General features: G+C 36.2%; 2 protein-coding genes across 4 annotated transcripts; one reads left to right on the top strand and one right to left on the bottom strand.

Moving 5' to 3' along the window:
* Positions 1–328: 328 nt before the first annotated feature.
* LOC137941498 (uncharacterized) lies at positions 329–6,743 on the bottom strand. 2 transcript variants are annotated; one of them, XM_068786979.1, is made up of 8 exons: positions 6,530–6,743; positions 4,184–4,239; positions 3,970–4,094; positions 3,087–3,246; positions 2,300–2,733; positions 1,310–2,122; positions 1,100–1,196; positions 329–964 (listed from the first exon to the last, which is right to left on the bottom strand). In XM_068786979.1, exons 1-8 carry the CDS (start codon positions 6,593–6,595, stop codon positions 814–816), a joined length of 1,902 nt encoding a protein of 633 aa, XP_068643080.1. In that variant the 5' UTR covers positions 6,596–6,743; the 3' UTR covers positions 329–813. The 2 variants fall into 2 exon arrangements, with proteins under 2 accessions (XP_068643080.1, XP_068643158.1); XM_068787057.1 differs by having other exon boundaries at positions 3,087–3,243.
* A 2,152-nt stretch (positions 6,744–8,895) lies between these two features.
* Positions 8,896–19,483, top strand: LOC137955776 (probable sugar phosphate/phosphate translocator At1g06470). Of its 2 annotated transcripts, XM_068802904.1 has the most exons (13): positions 8,896–9,253; positions 9,623–10,306; positions 10,399–10,565; positions 11,728–11,813; positions 11,937–11,986; positions 13,239–13,306; positions 13,579–13,679; positions 13,787–13,799; positions 14,029–14,213; positions 14,303–14,389; positions 15,673–15,767; positions 17,912–18,061; positions 18,981–19,483. In XM_068802904.1, exons 2-12 carry the CDS (start codon positions 9,777–9,779, stop codon positions 18,030–18,032), a joined length of 1,503 nt encoding a protein of 500 aa, XP_068659005.1. In that variant the 5' UTR covers positions 8,896–9,253; positions 9,623–9,776; the 3' UTR covers positions 18,033–18,061; positions 18,981–19,483. The 2 variants fall into 2 exon arrangements, with proteins under 2 accessions (XP_068659005.1, XP_068658997.1); XM_068802896.1 differs by having other exon boundaries at positions 8,896–10,306.
* Positions 19,484–20,494: the final 1,011 nt, after the last annotated feature.

The raw sequence follows: 20,494 nt of genomic DNA, 5'->3' as shown, positions 1-20,494 counted from the left end.
TTTATCGGGTAATTACCCTTTCGTGTATAAATGAACATGGAAGAAAACTCTATTTTGCAAAGAGTTCATCACCTGTTCCTATGCTGTGTACTACCATCAATCAATTTCAACCATGACATAGAAAAAGACAAAGATAGCATTGAAAAATTGAACTCTTCTCAAGTATGAGTCAATCAATCTACTTATCTAAAACTAACCTAATATCCTTACATTAAAATATCTGGCCCAATTATAAAGCAAGTTCCTGGTCCCACATGAGCACAATAAACATCTACATAGAATGAAGAAAATCTATTATGACCTTTTAACGGGTCATTTTTTTGCCTATGTTACAGTTAAAGTCAACTGATAGTTATGAAAATGATGTAATATAAAATATATTCTGGGAGGCATCAAAGTATTTAAATCTCAAAAGAGACATAATTATACAATAGTTCAGGGTATAAATAGTAATTAACCCTTCCAAAAAACGTGCTCAATCAACATTGCAAATTATGATTCATAGATTACTGGCTCAAGAAGAAGCTGACGAGCTATTTTTTTTTTAGAGCCCTATTTCTTCAACAGATGCAAATCCAAGGCAGCTTAGCCGCAGTACCTACCGGACTTGGCTCGATCAAACTCTCATGATAACTGTGTAAGATATTCATCCAGCTAAGCCGATGCCTGAAGTCTCAGTGTGTAGTTTTTGCCCATGAATTTTCATCAAGTTACAGTGGGTGAGCAAATGAATGCTAAGCCTATCCACTTTCAACCAAGAAACCACACAGAAGCACACGGAGCTTACATTGATATGGTTCACTCTGGAAATGCTCATATCTTCTTGAAAAAAGAGAGAATGTTCCCCTGTTTTGCATCTTTCATTCCACCTTTCCCAGTTTTCTTGTTTCCAGCTTTATGCCCTACTTTAGTTGGGGCAGAAGTTGCCAAAGGCAGAACCTTATTAGCTGCAGGGGGTTTGATACTGTAACCAAGTTCACCCGTAAGTATTTCTGAATGGCTAAAGAAGATGAGTGCAAAAAAAAGTGAGCAGCCACTACAATCATTTCAGTAGTGAAAACAAACCTTAAAATAATAATGTACCAGAAACAAGACTGACCTGTTGTTAGGTTCATTCTTTACAGCATAATCTGTGACTGTTTTCTTCTCAGTATTACTGCTGTCTTCAACCTCTCCCTCCCAAACAACCTCAGTAACTGGAATCAAAACATTTTAATAGTTTAATATGATGTAGCCTTTGCTGCCACAATAAAGCTGCCCAATTAGAACTTCGTATAATCAACCAATTCTTGAAAGTGTAGCAACATACCTTCTCTCCCTCGCTCATCTACTCGGGTTTTGAGCACTTTTCGTCTTTTGGGAGATGTAGATAGAACATTCATTACCTTGTCTTTTTTACTTCTATCATTTAATCCCTCAGACAAATGGCTTGGAGGCTTCTCGAGTAAAGAAATATCACTGGTCTTTCTATTGCCAGAACCTTCCAGCTCTTTCTCAGGTGATATAATAGAGGTGCTAAGTGGTGTTTTCTCTTGCTTCATAACCAAATTCTCCCCTCTCTGCTCATGGGTCTTTCTATTGCTAGAACCTTCCAGCTCTATCTCAGGTGATATAATAGAGGTGCTAAGTGGTGTTTTCTCTTGCTTCATAACCAAATTCTCCCCTCTCTGCTCATGGGTCTTTCTATTGCTAGAACCTTCCAGCTCTTTCTCAGGTGATATAATAGAGGTGCTAAGTGGTGTTTTCTCTTGCTTCATAACCAAATTCTCCCCTCTCTGCTCATGGGTCTTTCTATTGCTAGAACCTTCCAGCTCTTTCTCAGGTGATATAATAGAGGTGCTAAGTGGTGTTTTCTCTTGCTTTATAACCAAATTCATGTCTTTTTCCTCAACAAGCAAATTCTTTTGAGAATCACAAGTAGAGTTGCTCTTGGGAGGATCTTGGGAAGCAAGACTCACAACATTTGTATAATCATCCTCCTCGTCTGAGAAGTCGAAAACAACTCTCCTCTTCCTGTTGTTCTCACCATTTGAGTCCCTCCTATAGATGGCATTGTGCCCTTCATCCTCACTGCTAAGACCATCTACTGCTTCATTTGCATGAATTTGAGCATCTGCCGTAACTGGAACAAAAGAACAAGAAGAATCACCAATATAAAAATCAAGCACAACAACCATCACTTAACAAAACTTTCTCTAACAATTTTTTTCTAAGTTTTTTTAATAAAAAATTAGCTGCCTATATCCCAATAGATAAGATAACTTTTTTCTTTCAAATGAAAATAAGCAAGTTAATCTACCAGCAGGATCAGAAGCACCATTCGTAATTTCCATGGAAGGACAGCTGGACTTTGACTTTGCTGATGCACGACTCCACATGTTGGCCAGCGACCCTCCACTAGATAAGCCCTTCTCATTCAGATTTTTCTTCTTGTTAGAAAGATCTACTTGACTTTTTTCTTTCTCAGTATGTGATTTACATGGCAGAACAGTATATTTTGAAGTGTTTTTTTCAAGTTTCTCCTCTTCTGCTTTGGCAGAAGCAGACAGCAGGTCCTTTGGGCTGGCTTCCAAGGCCCGTCCCTCTCGAGGTTGTGGAACAGATGAGACCTGGGGAAAAGCATTGGAATTGGATGTGGTTCTAAGGTTGCTAATCTTGGGTTGGGGAAGATTACAAGCTACAGATTTTCCATCTATGCTACGCTTAACAAATGCATTGAAAACCCCACAAAACCTGAAAAAAGCAAATGAATGTCAGAAAGGTAAGGAGGAAGATACAATGATAGGCATATAAGGTAGTAGAGCTTCATATCCTATAGTAATGTCCTCCCAAGCCTACCAAAGCTTGAGAAAACATCCTGCCTATTTGCATAGATGGAATTTGAGAGAAACTACTAGTCCGAGGAAGCATTGCCAGAGGTTTCATGAGAGGACCAGGCTAGGAACCCAATGAATGGTTTGTTTATCTTTATGAGACTCAATTATTTGAAGGCCATTGATCTGAAGGTACAATGGAATGTTGGACCAGTTGTGCGGTTGTGGCACATCCAGTAAAACCCTTGACTTAAAGAGTCAGTGACACCATACCTGTTGTCCCTTAAACAGTTCTCGATATCGGAGGGCTGCTTAAAGAGTTCTTCTGCCTGTATGAATTCAGCATTCCAAAGTGCAGCAGGATCCTTTGGGATGCTTGCTTGTACACTGTAGACCTGAACTGAAAAGTTATCCTCAAATTCCTGTTTCACTTCTGCATTAAGATGTGAAGATCCACCTCCATGTCAGTGGGAAACAAACCTGTATAACTGTCTAATAACAATCATAATGCTCTCTGCATATATCAAAATGTTTTGATGCTTTCTTTGACAAAAGCATTAATATTTGCTGATACTGACATGTATTAAGAAATTCTATTCTATCAAAAACAGTAAGAATCAGTCAAATACAAGACATGAAAATTGAACCAGTGACCTGCAAGCAGGGTGCTAACAGGTTTTACAGAAGTGTTAAGGATTACTACATTACCCATTCTCGTTTTTCTTATCATATTCTATTACCCATCTAATCCAGAAACATATAAACAGGTAAAAAAAAAAAACATAAGAAATAAACAGGTGAAATCTTCAAATAATCATAAAAAACTAATAAAAATTAAATAGTTTATCCACTAATAATAAATTTTAATTTAAAAATACACCTAACTCATCTCTAGCTACACAACTTACAAATAAAGCGTTACATTGAAAAATATGAAATAGTGAAAATTCAAGTATCTTACAGAAAAATACAGTCAACACATTAAACAGGTATGAAATGCCCCTCACCTAAACTTATTCTACTTAATAAACAATATACAGGTAAATGAGCAATCTTACCCAAGTTCTAAAACAGGTAATAAATTATATTCTGTACCCTGTTATAATCAAATGGCTAAAAATACAGAAAGGGTAATTGGTAAAATTGCTAGCCATACCTGCAAGTTTAAATCCTGAAACAAGTTTTACATGGTAAATTTCAGGATTGTTCTTTAACCACCCAGATAAAGTATATATCACTTCAAGCCCACTTCCATGCTCCTGAACAAACTTCTGAAGCAGCCTATTAATAATAATTAGATACATCAACAGATATGAAAGAAAAGAAGAAATTTGTCAACTATAACTGTCTCTGCTAAACACAGTGTGTACCTCTTGGCATCATTTGATGAGACTGAGAAATTGCGACTGAGCCATTTATAGGAAACCTGAACCAATAAGGGAAAGCAAACGCAAGTTATTGGTTGCAAATGAATTAAAAAAACTAGAATAGAACACCTAGGTGGGCCTTCAGGAGTAGATACATTGTTGGACATCTAATATAAAAATAATGAGTTCGAGCAAAAAATAAAAATGGCATGAATGACAATCCCAACTAACAATGACTTGAAATGTCACACTAACAAAGAATCTAACAGATGAAAGATCGGAATGGAGAAAAAAAATTCAAGTATCCAAGTTCCAACCTGAATATTCCTAAGAACAGGATTGAACTACAAGGAATGCATTGTTTAGGTCCACGCCTTGGCCACCTAAATTAGATCTACAGTAGATACTGAATGCACTCTACATTATGAGCTAAACACATGATCGGTTTCATGAGCTCTCATTCACAACAAACCAAGGGAATGATTCTATGATTCGCAACATTTTAATTTGGGACATTTAATTTTCTCATTGTCCATCTAATCTCATACGTTAGGTGACTCATGTTCAGTTTTTCCAGATTAATAACATCTTCAAATGGAATGTGAATGCTAAGGATCCAGAGACGGTTGTCAGTCAACCATCTGCTCTTATGCAAATTTCACTACATGAGAAGTAGTTAAGTTTGGTTATACGTAAAAACCTTTGCTAGAAATACCCACCCATTAAAAGCCACATATGAAACCTGGAACATCTCTACCTCATGAATTCTTTCAAAAACAAGCTTTCGAAACATGAACAGGTTTACCCCCCTGGTTCCCTTCGAAAAGGTTTTTCATCACAATTCAAGGATATCTGATTTCAGATAAGCTCAGCATCTACAGTTTATCTTTCTCAGAAAATCTGTCAGTGTAGGCTATACCAAATTCCTGACTGCAATAAAAAAATTCCTAAATGGAGTGATAGCAACCTGATAGCTAAATGCTGCCTCGTCAGCTTGCAATTAACAATGGAAACTTACAGATTTTGACATCATTGTCAAATATTGGGAACTAGGCACTCTGTGCTACTCCACATTCAGATTTACTATGAATATGAGAAGTTTTTGTTGATATTGAGACAGGGTGGCATAAGCATAATTGATGCAGGATGACTATAGCATGATTAGTAGGATAACAACAAGTATGATAAAATATTTCAGTAAAATCCCTCTTTGTTTCCAAATGCTCACAATAGAAACTTAATGCACACTCTTATGTAACCTCCACTCTAATTGCCTTTTATCAAGAATCCACACAAAGAAAATCATTGGTAGTTAACAACTATGTAATACTGAGGAAAAAAACCCTGGCATTTTATTCTCTTTCTTTTTCTTGTGATATCATTATTCCTCTTTTTCTGTATCTATCAGCATTAACTGATGAGAGTCCAAAATAAAGCTGGAGATGAAGTAAGGGCCAACAGCTATTATATATAGTCCTTAACAAATTTCACTTCAATGACTCGCTAAAATAAGCTAATTAAACCAATCTTATCTCCTTAACTAATCATTAGCTTAAAATGATTCCATCCTGCAGTGCTTGCTTCAAGTTAAATTTGGAATCAACCTATTCAATCTTTAGAAAATTGAACATGACCTATTTGTGCACCCCAAATAAGCTCTTAACTTTGTATGTACAGTTTTACCAATGTATTTATTCCATCACAGTTTACCAATCCCATAGTGATAGACTTGCAGATGATAATGTGTATGAACTCTCCAGTGACTGAAGTAAGCTTAAACTAGTGAATGAAATCCTCAATGACTGAAGTAAGCTAGTTTTAAACTAGTTCTGAATTTGATAATAAAATATATTTTTCCTCTTAAAGATTTTATGTTCTTTTCAAATAATTCCAACGAGAGAGGGTAAGAAATTGGTTTGTTCATCTGACTTGATTCACACTGCTGGCAACAGAAGTTTTACTCCATAAACCTATAACTAGTTGGAAGAAGATAAATAACTATGAACAGCCTGTCTGCATAAGACTAATATGACTACCTATCGATGTACAGTTGATGCCGGCACTGGTAATCGTTTGCTTTAGAATCTCTTACAAAAAAATTACATGGTAATTATTTCTAGTTCCATCACTGAAACCCCATTCATCCAGATAAAAGTGAGCTGCTGTAGTTGCACTTTGCCCTTTGGAAGTCAAAAAGACAGTATTTTATTACAAAACAGATGATAAGACAGGATCCTGTTCCCGATTGAAACTCTTTTGGAAATGAAAAGAAAGCCACAGAAAGATTCTTGGGGGGGAGAGGCAGAGAACTGGGGAAAAATCAGTGAAGAAAAAGGCGATGTCTGTTACCACTTGAAGCTTATCGGAAACAAGAACTTGGATCTCGTCGAGGACGGCTAGGGTTTCACCTTCCATCGCTGATACTTGTTAACTGCTGATGAACGATCTTCGGCAAATTGAGAAGACAGAGAGAACCACGGGAAGACCCGGGAAACCAACTAAAATTTCGGAATCGATGTCTCCTATAATCCAGCTTCTACTTCCCGCCTTTCTCTGCTCGCCGGTACACCGCACGAGTGAAGGAGAGTAGGCGTGTGATGTAAACATCCTTTTCGCGGGAAACAACAAACTAGGAGCAAGGCTCTGAGTTTCAAAATAGTACCTGTAACCATATACTCATATTCTATTTTGAAAATTGAATTTTATTTTTAAGGGCATTTTTATATGTTTTTATGGCTAAAACAAACACAAGGAACAACTACCTACTTAGATAAGAATGCTATTCCTAGATTGATGAAAATGTAACAGGTAGATTTTCGATTTTCCTGCTGATTTGATGTCATTCTCAACTATGATGAAAAAATCCATGTGTGAGTTTGGTAGCTCATCAATACCCCAACTCCACTCCACCAAAGCCGATGTGACGAGCGCAATCGAATGAAACCAGAAACTCCCGTTTACCAACTTCTACTCATAATCCGTCTACCCATTAGCAAGTTAGGTGATCCGTTTGAACAGGATTCTTCCCATATTTGTTTAAGTGGCATCAGCCGAGCCGAGCATACACCGAACCAACCTATGTTTGAACCTAAACTTGATTTAGATATTTTGAATTAGAACTCGAGCCTAAAATTGTTATTGAGTTCGAGTCCAATAATTTTTTAGCTTTAACATTCATTTAAAACTTTTCAAAAAAATACATGTCAAATAAATTATATATAAAATTATGCATACATTTTACATAGAACTGAGTTTTATTTAAATATTTTAAACTCGAGCTCGAGTCAACCCTAACCTTGAGCTTAATAATTTTAACTGTGTTCGAGCTCGAGCTCTTACTGAGTTCGAGCTTAACCTACATTTAATACTTTACATAAAATATATGTCAAATAAATTATATATAAAATTATGTATTCATTTTAAAAAAATTGATATGGGAAGTTTGGGATTGAATCTCGATAATGGATTAGAACGCATAAAATTTATATTAGTGACTTACAAAAAAATTACAATAAATTTTTTTTTTTTTAGGAAAGTTAAATATACCTCTTATTGCCTCTTTTATGGAAATAAATAAAAACTAATAATCAATATAATATATTACTATACTTATCAATAATAATCAAATACAAAATGCTATGAAAATTACTTCATGCTAAAAGTATTACAACTTCAACTGTAAAATACTTATTCAAAAAAAATTTATACTATTTTCTAGCCCATCTCGGCAAAAAAATCTTACTTTGAAAATTATATTTTTTTTTTAATAAGAATTTCTCAATTAGAAAATTCTTTTAAAAAATACGAGGTCCTAATAGTCCCTATAAACATATTTTCTACTAAAATATATTTTCAATTTCCTCAAGAGCCATGAGGAACGGACAACTGGAGTCTAAAATATTTTTTTTTCACCTGTTTATGATCTTGCACGTGCGAAATCATCTTTGCGCAGGGTGGGGGGGATCTCCTTAACTTAGGTATCTCTGGTTTTCTATCGAGATGATACGGAGGGAAGGGGGTTAACGGCGTCAATGGTGACAGAAATAGAGGAGAAGGCAGACGAGGAGAGGAAGAAATTGAACCGACAATGACAGAGGTGGCCGACGAGCAGCTGTTGATGGCGACAACATCGGATGGGAAGGGCTCGGCTGTGACGAGGGGAGGAAGAATTTTCCCCCCTTTCACTCCTGCTCTCGCTGCCCTGCTCCAAATCTTGACTTCGAGCCAGTTAATGAGCCGATTAGTGAGCTTACCAACCGAACCATGGTTCATTAGCTTTATCTGGATTTTGAACTTGGTTCGAAATCCAATCCAAATAAATCGAATTAAAATAAACCAAATTCAAGCCAAATTCGAGACTCGGTTTTGATGCCACCTACCGTAACCGTTAACGAAGCCCGCCGCACTTTTTCAACTTCCAAGTTGTTGTGCGGCGTGCCTGCCGAGGAGGAGCGCCGAGTTCTATTCTTGCACTTGGCGGTACTTAAATCGGAGGAAATTGTGGATTATAAATTATAATTTTTCCCGACAAGGGAAGGCCGAATCCGCAACACGACTCCGTCTCATGCGGTGTTATTTGGGAAAGGCTGTTGGTCCAGTTACGGAATGCCCTTCACTCTTTTCCCATTTTACGTTAAAGGGTTTATTTGAGCAGCCCTCGGGTCGGCGAGATCACGTCTACCCAATCACCGACCCGTCGGACCTCAACTGGCCGAGGAGATACCAAGGAAGGCGGTAGCATTGCTTTTCACGAGCCCGATATGGACCAGTGGAGCACAATTGCCAAATTCTTTTAGAACTCTAGGACTGGTCGTGCTCGTATTTATATGCGGAAACAAGAAAGAGTTTTCTGCTTGTGGATGTCCGGAATTGGAAGTTTGCGAGTAAAAACTATAATTGTATCGTACGGCGCTTCCGGCCATTACCACACGAGCACGAACGTCAAACAAGATCGGATCTAAAATCTAAATCTCTCTTGCTATTGCCAGATCAGCAGGAAGTAAAACGGGAAGACAAGGATCCGATAGCTTGAATCGACTTCCTTTGAGACGTTGAAAAGTTCAACTGGTTCAGGTTAGTCGGTACCTTCGCTGTTCGCTTCCCTTGAGCTGCAGGATTCGATGCATCTAGATTTAGTTGTTTGAGGATGAACCAATGAAACTAGAATGAAGACATTTGAAAGCATGCGAGTCTCAATTTTTCTGGACTTGGGAAAAGTCTGTATCGGACGAGTTCGGTAGCAGAATTTTTGAATTCTATGTTTCAGGATTTTTTTTTTCTTCTGCGAGTTCTAGCATACGGAGATCGTGGATGAAGGTTGGAGAATTTGACTGGAATGTTATGCGTTACCTGTTGTTTTTTATGTGCTCTGAATCTTTATGCTTTGATTATGTGACTGGACTGAGTCTATAGGGTGCTTGTTTCATCCTTCGTGTTATCTAGTTCGTTCTTTGAAGACTTGGCATTTAGCACAATCTAAAAGGCAGGGCCCTTTGGTTATCGTATTTCTCATCGGGGGAGCAAGAGACTTCGAAATATATCGGTGTAGATTGGGGGTTCGAGGAGAAGATGGTTTTCCGCTAGAAGATCGAAGGAGATGATAGAGGGTAGCTTAGAAACAAAAAACGGGGGAAGCACAGGTGTTAATGAAGTTGATCGTGAAATCAGCGAGCCAGTTCTTCGTCGGGAGCCTTCTTTCTCACGCTGGTACGATGAAAATGAAAATGAAGACCATCCTCCAGATAGTTACGGGGAGAGCATAGAAGATTGCGACTTTGAACTGCCTTTACTTCAGGAAAAATTTCCAGATTATACAAGTACGGCTAGGGAGAAATATCAATCACTTAAATCTCGACAGGACAACATGCATCTTAATAAAAATGGTCTTCACGCCACAGGCATCTCACTGGCACAATTTGAAGAAAAGGAAAATGGGCAGAAATATGTTCCATTTGACATTGAGGATATGACCAGTGACGAGAGACACTTATTGGGCCTGGCTAATGATACTGCACCAGGGAAACTTGAAACAGCACAGGCTGCTAAAGATAACATTTCTCTTGCCACGGTGCTCAAGACATTGTGTTTAATATTGTTGTGGTACACATCCAGCACATGTTTGACATTGTGAGTAAATTCTTTTCTCTCCACCCTAATTTCTTGATTAATATTCCATGTTTTCTATTTCTGCCAATGAGCTACTCCCTCTTTTTGTCTAGGTATAATAAGACATTATTAGGTGAAAACATAGGGCATTTCCCAGCTCCAATGCTGATGAATACAGTACACTTTTCAATGCAAGCTGTTCTATCAAAGATTATCATACTTTTCTCTCAGAGGCTGCGACCTGAAGTGGAAATGTCCTGGAAGGATTACTTTTTGAGAGGTAAGCGGATCCTTTTTCTTTTTATTGTTCATTTAATTTGCTCGAAGATTTGTAAATTATTCCAAGAATTAGCTTTGAAGTTTTTTGTTATACTTTTTAAGGAAGCAAAAAGAATCACACTCATTTTAGTTAATGGATTTCATAAAAATCCGTCCGGCTGTCTCTGAGGCTTGAGGAATTTCCACTCCCTTCAATTGATTGTTTGACTCTTGACTCAAGTAACAAAGGTATAAGAATATCACCTTTTCAAAAAAAAAAAATCTTGAAAATCTAAAACATGCACTGATGATTTGAACAAATAAAATGATGGAAAATTTTGGGAAGTTTGCATATATAGGTAAAACCTAATCTGCAACACTGCAAGTGAAGTGCAGTGGCTCAGATTGGGGTATTTACCTATACTATTTTACTTGATTGAAGAAAATTAACTTGAAATTGGTAAACAAGTGAAATCTCAAAATCAAAAGTGCAAACCAAATTGAGGAGCATGTTATGGAACATCTTTAATTTTGCATACTGTTATCTGTTCATTGTACATTAACACCTTATGGATGTTCCTTGATTCTTGAAACTTAGATGTTAGGAGGATTCAAAACGGATGATTATGGGGTTCTGAAAGTCTGTCTTATGCGCTACTAGACTATAGTATTTGACTGTAGGGCTGTAAACATTCTAGCTCATCTTTTATTATCATCAGTGGGGTTTGTGTAGTTTAAGTAGGTACACTTAGAAATAGAAGCTTGTATACTCATTTCCTTTTATTTAATTTTTTTTTTCATGAAAGATATACTCATCTTACTTTTTGAAAGTTTTTTAGCTCTTGAGATCCGGCTTCTGAGCCAGTGGGTCACATCTCATGCTCTTATATTTGCGTAACTTGTCTCAAGTTGTGGTGCTTATCTAGTTGATGTTAATGACCTGAATCTCTCTCTTTTGTCCAATGTCTAATATACTTGTGCTTATTTTTTATTATCATATCAAATATCTTATCCTCTGTCTGTTCTTTGTGTTGCACAGTTGTGCCTTTTATTGAAGTGTCTAATGTATTTTTTGCTTACCTTCAGAGAATGTACTTTTTGTTTACTTTCAGAGAATGTACTTTTTGCTTTTTTTTGTTATCTAATTAATTAACTAATCCTCTGTCTGTGTTTGCTTTGCACAGTTGTGCCAACTGCTATTGGAACTGCACTTGATATAAACCTGAGCAATGCCTCCCTTGTTTTCATTTCTGTTACATTTGCTACCATGGTTGGTGTCTCTCTTTATGTTTATTGTGCAGTATCTTATTAGTTTATGGATGCATTTCTTTTTCTAGCACGTCTTTCCTTGTATAAGTTCAGCTAATTTCTTTCATTCTTTCCATTTTTGCAGTGCAAATCTGCTGCTCCTATATTTCTCCTCATGTTTGCTTTCGCATTCAGGTAAGCTTGTAATAGCATTTCTCATGTCTGTTATGTACATTATCATGCTTCTTTCAGTCACATTATACAATATCTATTTTATTCCTTGCATTAATCAGATGCTTTGATATCATTACTGATTATTTAGTGATGCTTCAGCACCTTGTCATACATATGGAACTATTACCATTTTAAAGCTGGAAGTTTGTTGGCGTGTATTTCTATGTTGATGTTGATATTGCTATTTGAAAAGAAGAACATTGATTTTACTATTTCCCTATAAAAGAAGTCTTTCTTCTAGGTTTCCAGCTTTATTTATTTACTATTTTGCTCAGAAGCATGTTTTATATTATTTAAATTTTAATCTATTAGAAAAATGAGCATCGGGTGTTTTGTTTCTATTAGAATAGGATCTTCTGGAGATTTATTTCCGTCCTAATTCTTGAGATTAGTGTGGACTAAACTTTAGTTAAGTAGGAAATAATGTAAGGCTTAATTGTCATTCACCAGTTGAATTATGTAATTCTGTCCCAGCTCATGCTATAAAATGTTTCCACTACTAGATGCTGCTGCTTAGAGTTTTATGTAGATCTAGCCATCTAGGACACTGTAATATTATGCATTCTTATATTCTCCAGATTTTATATTCACAAATTATTTTTCAATTGGGTTCCAATGTTTGCTTTCTTAATTTTCTAAACAAGCATGTTACATATCATCTTTGTTGGAGTTCAGGGTGGGTGTCTCAGTATCAGATACCATATTGTGCCCCTTAAAATCCAATATATATCAGTTGATATGTGTCGTGTATCAGACTGTGTTATCCTGTCACAGACTTGAAGAATATTTAAAAAAAATGAGATTGCTATGTATTGTGTATTTGGCACCTTCAAAATCCAAGATTTATAGGGTGACATACAACACATGTTGCTGATACACCAACCCTTAAGTTCAGTCTAAGCATAAAAATCAGTGAAGTTCGTACGTTACTAGTTTCATTAGCAAGTAAACTCTTATCAACGCTATCTTTTGTTTACATGGCAATTGTTTACAACTAAAGTGTTTTTTTTTCTTTTTTTTTTCTTTTTGAAATGGCAAAGATGATATTAAGAGAAGGATGTTCAGCAGCTACTTCCCACACTCCGGGAAGGATGTATTCAGTGATTTTGAGTTTTAAAGTGACAACTTCTCCCACAGGGCATCTTGTTCTATTATGCTGGATGAACTTTAGTGGACATATCTTTCTTACTGTAGTTTCATTGTATTTTGGAAGGTTGGAAAGCCCAAGCATCAAGCTCTTTGGTATCATAATTATCATCTCTGTTGGAGTTCTATTAACAGGTATTGTACTTGTTTTACCTTTTATTCTTTCAACGGTCACTAATTGGAACTTGGATGAAACTTACCAGTTTCACTCTCTAGCTACTTTGGCTTATAGATTGTTCCTGAGTAATACATCTCTGAGCACACTATTATGGAGCTGTGAGAAGCCATGCTCAGTTATGTCTGAATTAGGGTCAAAAGTGATTTCTGTAACACTTTTGAACTATCTTTGCTGTCTCCCTCTTGTTCGGCTTAACCTATTGCTTGACCTATTTATATATGTTCTACAGTTGCAAGGGAGGCAGAGTTTGAGTTATGGGGTTTCATTTTTGTTATGCTGGCTTCTGTAATGTCAGGCTTTCGGTGGTCCATGACTCAGATTCTTTTGCAGGTAAGACAGTTAAGTGGTTCCCCAACTTCTTTACTTCCTATTCCCTTGTTTTGAACCTGACATTTCCTTCTGATGGTGTTCATTGATCTCCGGACTTCGGGATGAAGAAAGAGACCTATGGTAAGCTGCTGATTTTAAATTTCTTACTTGGAGATCATGAATTTTCAACTGTGTATGCATGCATGTCCCTATATGTTCACAATGGAAAACTATAAGATGATTCCGACAGAGCATGTGGCAGTTTCCAGAAACAATAGCTTTTATTAAGATTTTTAGATCATTATCTGCAAGTTAAAGGAAGAAAGTGAACAATGGCAAGCTGGTTATCATTATTTTTTGGATTTTTCAGGCTTAAAACATCCTATTACTCTGATGAGCTACGTTACACCAATAATGGCCATGACAACTGCATTATGTTCTCTTGTGATGGATCCATGGCACAAGTTTAAAGGAAGTCACTACTTCAATAGTTCATGGCACGTTTTTCAGAGCTGCTTGCTGATGATTGTTGGTGGTTCTCTGGCATTTTTAATGGTAAGAACAATCTAGACACCTTTTGATCTTCTGATGCATTTACCTGAGGAATTTGTCCACTCAATGGTTGTACTACTCTATGTGTGCAGGTTTTAATTGAATATATTCTTGTCTCAGAAACAAGTGCAGTTACTGTAACAATAGCAGGTGTTGTAAAGGAGGCAGTTACTATTTTGGTATGGTTCGAGATTTCAAACTTCTTGCTTGTTATATTTACTGATTAGGTTAAGATGCAGTACTGCTGCAAATTTAACATTAACTGAAAATCAGTTTGATAATAATTCTGTGTTATTTCATGAATAAGGATATCCAGTTCGATAGTTATTCCATGTTGTATCATGAATGACATCCCCGACAACTTTTTAAGATTATGAAGCTCTGTCATCCTGTTAGAACAAATACAATGCACTCTCTGTTGGAATAAAAAAAACAGACTTTCATTATGTCAATTTGAATAGTTCCTAACATTTCACTTGTTTTGATAATTATTGGATATTGATTTTTTGTTAGAATATCAAAATTTATTGGACCTTAAGTAAATGAAAATTTGGTTGTTATTGGTTCATAACAAAGTCTAAGATAAAGCTGACCTGAATATTTGCATTGTAAACAAAACACAAAGAACTGATGGATCTCTTAGAGCTTTTCAAAAAGTATTGTTGGCATGGCAGAATATGATTCATTTGGAATGAAATATGTATTTCCTAAATTTTTGGTGCTGCATTCTTTTATTACCTTTGCTCATCAGGACAAATATAATTTCTGTTTTTTTGTGCTCAAAACAGGACAAATTCAAATTCAATTTTTTGTGTTTGGAACAGGACAAATTCAAATTCAGATTTTTGCTTGGTCTTACTGTTCTTCTTCTTCTTCAACCTTACTTATTGACAAACTTGAGTTTTAAATTGGTAAAAGTAATTCCATAATCTCTGGTGGCCATCTTTTGGCATGATCATCTGCTTAGCTGTCATTATGGATCAATGGCCTTTTTTGAGCCTGAAGTTCTCAAACACTTGTTTAAGTAACCACTGTGATGCTTGTATTTGTTGTTGCAATATCATCGGGTTGGAAAAACGGATTTGAATTTTGATAAATAGCATTCAAACCTTCATGTACTTCCAAGGATTTGTTTCCACAGTGCTTAATAAGGTTTTATTTGTGCCTTCAGCCAGCTGTTGATTTTCTTATCAAGTGATTGATGTAATGAAATCTCCATATTGTTTCTGTTATTGTTATCTTTGTTTGTTCCATGGAAATAAATGTCCTATTCCCTATCTGCTTTTGGATGAAACATTTTGAATTCTGTATGTGATGCTTAACTTCATTATTTTTTTCCGTGGTCATACCTTGTGCAATAACTTGGGTGGTTAGAGAAGGGTTCATAGATTTTATGAATAGATCTACTCACTGCACTGGACTCACTTCAATCACATCTTTTTAACATTTGAATGTTGTTCAGGTAGCCGTGTTTTACTTTCATGATCAGTTTACTGTGCTGAAGGGAATTGGGCTCTTCACAATAATGGTTGGAGTGAGTTTATTCAATTGGTACAAGTAAGTTGGTAAATCTTCACTATTTGATTTTGGTTAATTCCAATACTCAGTACATTGTTTTTAAAGCAACTGAAAATTGATTAACTTCGAAAGCGGATATGAGTTTATCTCAAGGAGTACACTCTTGAGAATTAGACAGTATAATGTTTCATTCTGTGTTATTCTAGCGTTCTGTATTAAAAGTTCAGTAAGATCTTTATGGAAATTGTACTTGGTAACATAATGCTGCACTCTGTATTAAAAGTCCAGTAAGATCTTTATGGAAATTGTTTTGGTAACATAATGCTGCATTCTCTATTATTCTAACAGCTTCCTAGTGTTAGAAAATGTAGATTTCCATTCTCTGCTGGGATACGAATGCAAAGGGTTGCTGCAATTTTTCAGTTCGTTTGCGAACTTTTAGTGTACTAATTCAGTTGACTATGGCAAACAGTTTATATCTTGTGGTACTGTATCATCATTTCTAAAAACTTCTAGGCTGTGTTTGGCGCATTGAAAGTGGAGAGAAAAGAAAAGGAAGAGAAAAGAAAGAGAAAGAGAAAAGAAAATGAAGAGAAAAGCGAGAGAAGGAGAAAAGAAAAGAAAAGGAAATAAGTTTATTTTCTCTTGTTTGGATGCTCATGGAAAATGAGAGAGAAAATGAAAAAGAAATATAGTTTTTCTTTTTTGGATACATGCGAAATGGAAAAAAAAAAGATGATAGTAATATTTTAAAATTTTGATGATTAAAATTTTCTCTCAAGTTTCTATTTCTTAAATTCCATCATTTTGTGAGAGAAAATTTGTTAACTAAGAGAGAAAATGACTTTCCCTCTTATTTTCTTTTCTCTAAATGATTCTCTGCTACCAAACAACAGAAAATAGCTTTCTCTCCCCTTTTCTTTTCTGTGGGTTTCAAACAGGCCCCTAGAGTTTCTAAAATTGTTTAATTCTGCTTTCACTATTATTCTTTATCTTGAAGAAGTGTTGCTACATACATGGTTTCCAAAGTATTCAAGTTGGGTCCAGTTCTATACCAAAACAATCATCGCAGGTAGGTTTTTTCCCAATTAAAAATTGCAAGATTTTTCTAAAACTTTAACTTACGTGGGATTATTGCCTCTAACACTCCCTCTCACGTTTAGGCCTAAACAAACAGAAGACGGGCTTGAGATGTGGTTGACGTAAATGGGGAACAAATTTATATGGGGTAAAACTAGGCTTAATGGAACAAACACCTAATTTGATGCCATGTTAAAGCTGAGTCCAAGTACATCCAAAAATGACTAGTCAAAGTTATGGTGTTTTGAAATTAATAACCATGAGATTTTTCTCAACTTTAACCTGTGTGGGATTATTTCTACTACTACAAAGAGAATTTCTGGGGCTTTTAAAGCATGAAACTGTAACTTCCTATGCCAACTATTTTATGTATTTCGATGAAATTGAAGATATTTGTGATGGACTGATCATATCTTGGTAGCACACCCAATGTGAGCCAACAAAATGACAAACACTTTGGCTAGGGAAGGAGTCACCTGGAAACACCTCATTGCAGCAACTCGCTGCCCCATTTAGTCTCTTCTTTTACTAGGTTGAACAAGGGAAACTTTCCCCACGCTATAGCTGGTATGGTGGCCCAGCTGCCGAGCCAGATCACCCTGTAACAGCCAAACTTGGCTGGGTCAGCTGGGTTTCTTCCTATCTCCAGATCTTGCAGACCCGTAACCTGACTGGCTGTCTGGTCCAGGGTTTATAACACTGATCTCTAGTATCGATTGTGCTATTTATTGAAGTTTTTTAGAAACTAATGATTTTTACAAATTTACATTATAAGTTATTGCACGATTTGATTCAAATCCTTCATCCAAAGTAATTGCTTAGATAGAAGTACTAGAAGATAGAAAAGATGGTGGAACCTTAAAGAGTATAAAGAAATATTGGGGCCAGTGGTTGCTTTACTTTATCAATTGTCTAAGCTAATCATTTCATAGTTTGTTCGTCTATGTTCTACCTGAATGTCTTCAAGCATTAGTTGCTTACTCATCATTGTCTAAGCCAATCACTTCTGAGTTTTGTTCTTCAACTTTCTAACTGCATATCTTGAGGCATCATTAATGCGAATGAACCTGTCTAATTTTTCTGTATATATTCTGTCATTTCAGATATCTAAACTTTCAGAAAAGTGTGTCTGGTGGAAATAACGAGGAGACGGTGTCACTCACAAATGGGACTGGAAAGTATGTCATCCTTGAGGACATTGAAGATCAGGATGATGACATTTGATTACTTAAGAAATTTCCATCAACTAAAAGGTACGTGTTGCATTAAAATGAAAGTATGTACCACTAGATAATTTGGATCTTAAGGTAGTATACAAGTGTCTCTGTTCCAGGTGTTCACATTTTTCCCTGCATGGCTACCAGTTTTTGCTGTATAGAACATTAATGTGAATTTGGAAGGTCTGCTGCAGTCTGATGCTTCCTGAAAAGAAAAGGAAAAAAGAAGTTAAGACTGAACTTTTTCTTCATTGCATTGCACTCAAGGAGGAAAACAGTTGTAATATAAATCTGTTAGAAATTGTTTTTCTGTTATTATAGCTACAAACTTCTGAACTTTGATAATTTGGTTCCCCTGGGATGTAAGAGGATAATCTATGTTAAATTAAAATAGCCAAAATACCAAATAAAGCCACAGGAGAAATTGGTGGTTTTCTAACATAACCTATCAGCAAATTTAGGAAGTTGCACTTTGTATCCGTTTATTTAAGCATAAAAGTGAGGATGATGTTACCTACGCTGCTTTCCTGGGAAGCCACTGTTTGGTTGCAAATATGCATATGATTAATTGTAACTTCTTTTAATGAATTTTTTTAATGTTGAACTAGGAGTAATTGATGCACACTTGTGCAATTTCACCCCAATGATCAGTGACATCTTTACATTTGTTTATTGCAAGGGCAATGAAGTTTTTGATTTACATTACGGCAGCCAAATGTTTGAAATGATCAACATTTGAATGTATTGAGAGCATATTTGGCAATGACTCCTTAAATCATATACAAGTTTAGAATGAGTTGATGTGCCAAAATTTTTGTGTGTAGTTGCTAAAAGTGAAATATATAATATGAACCTTCATATTTTATCATTGACCTTTACCAGCCAGAACTTATGCTTTCCTGCTTCACTTGGAATTACTTTCTGATGCTAATTCTTTCATAAAATGCTTATGCAGGTAGTCATTATCAAGTTCTTTACCTTGGGTGACCCCAAGGATGACCATAATTACTCGGGAATGTGGGCTGCGTTTGAATACCAACATCTTTCAAAGAAAGGACGAAGAACCCACTTCTATAAATGAAGAATACCTGCTTACACGCCTGACGATTGGTGAGAGTTCTTTTGTTTTGTTTCTACATTGTCAAAATTTTCACACTCATTGAGATCATTGACATGGACGTGGAAGCGTGGACAAATTGTTTGGTGAAGAGAACTGGATCCAACCAGTCGATTTCATACAAGCCTCTGATCCAGTGCCATTTTGGAAAAATATGAAATTGTGATTTCGTCTGTACGATTGCAAGTTCTTGGTATATATGGTTCAACCGCTTTCTTTTGGTTTTTCTAGTGTAGTCTATCATTTTAAAATTATTTTATAATTTTTTCCATAATCAGGAAGTCAAAATATATGAGATGTACAGGCAAGTCTCCTTTCTGTAACGATTTTTTTTTTTTCTACGATTTTTCTTACTTTTGTATAAGGAGCCTACCTTCAAGACTCCACAAGATTCACCATGACATGTTGAATTAGATTTTTCATTGGTAATAATCGAGGCATATGTGTCGACTGGCGTGGCATTGTTCGCTCGCGGTGCGTAAAAGGACAGCTCTATCACACCAAAAGCTCAAGTATCTGCATGGGCAGTTCATCGCAACGTGCTCAAAGCATAGAGTTTTCACAAGATTTCATTGTTTATTACTGATTTTAGATGAAGTAAAAAGCTGTTTGTGGCAGTCTTAATAGTTCACACTGGTAATCCTTAATTACTGCCCACAAACGTAAAAGAGAAGTGCTTGGAAGTTGGAAACATATATAGACTTGCAGAACTACGGCAAGATTATCAGTTTGAATCGCAAATAAGTGCCAAACAACGGGTGTTATGAAAAGGACAACACCAGCTCGGAGCATCTCAGTCATCTGGAGTGGGGTTTTAGAGGTAAAAAAAAAAAGATGAATATTGGTTTACTAATGAAATGTGTTAGGAATTAGGATGTACTCCATGCTGCTCGCTGGCGGTCCATGAATTGTTGGTGCCTGATGCAATGCAGTACAATTCTACAGTATAGCCGCGTCTGTGTTTGTCGCTCCTGGTAATCTGCGATACTCTCTCTGCTCAGGTGATCAGAGAGTATTGGCATGCCTCGCTCAGGTGATGTGACCAATGTTACTGAAATTTTGATAGTCAGTGAACAGACTTGTAGTATACGATATCAAAACCAGTTTTTTCCCCAAAAAATAGAAAAAAATGTATTAAAATCATTTTATTTCTATGATTTCCAAAAAAATTTACTTCCAAGTAGATTTACAGATGGGGGGGTGTCTGAGAAACCACTGATGATGACTACCTTATATTTTCAAGATGCACTCTGTAAAGTTTTACGGACATGTGTTTGATTTCACAAGGCATACCGTGGATTTTATACCCTAAATTGGATTTATCGCTTTTTTGCTGAAAATCACCACTTCAC

The sequence above is a fragment of the Aristolochia californica genome, unplaced genomic scaffold, assembly GCF_029961685.1.
Source record: "Aristolochia californica isolate CCGP_79_NKW_82.1479 unplaced genomic scaffold, dmAriCali1.0.hap1 SCAF_1, whole genome shotgun sequence".
NCBI lineage: Eukaryota > Viridiplantae > Streptophyta > Magnoliopsida > Piperales > Aristolochiaceae > Aristolochia > Aristolochia californica.
This window is presented reverse-complemented; position numbering and strand designations above follow the sequence as displayed.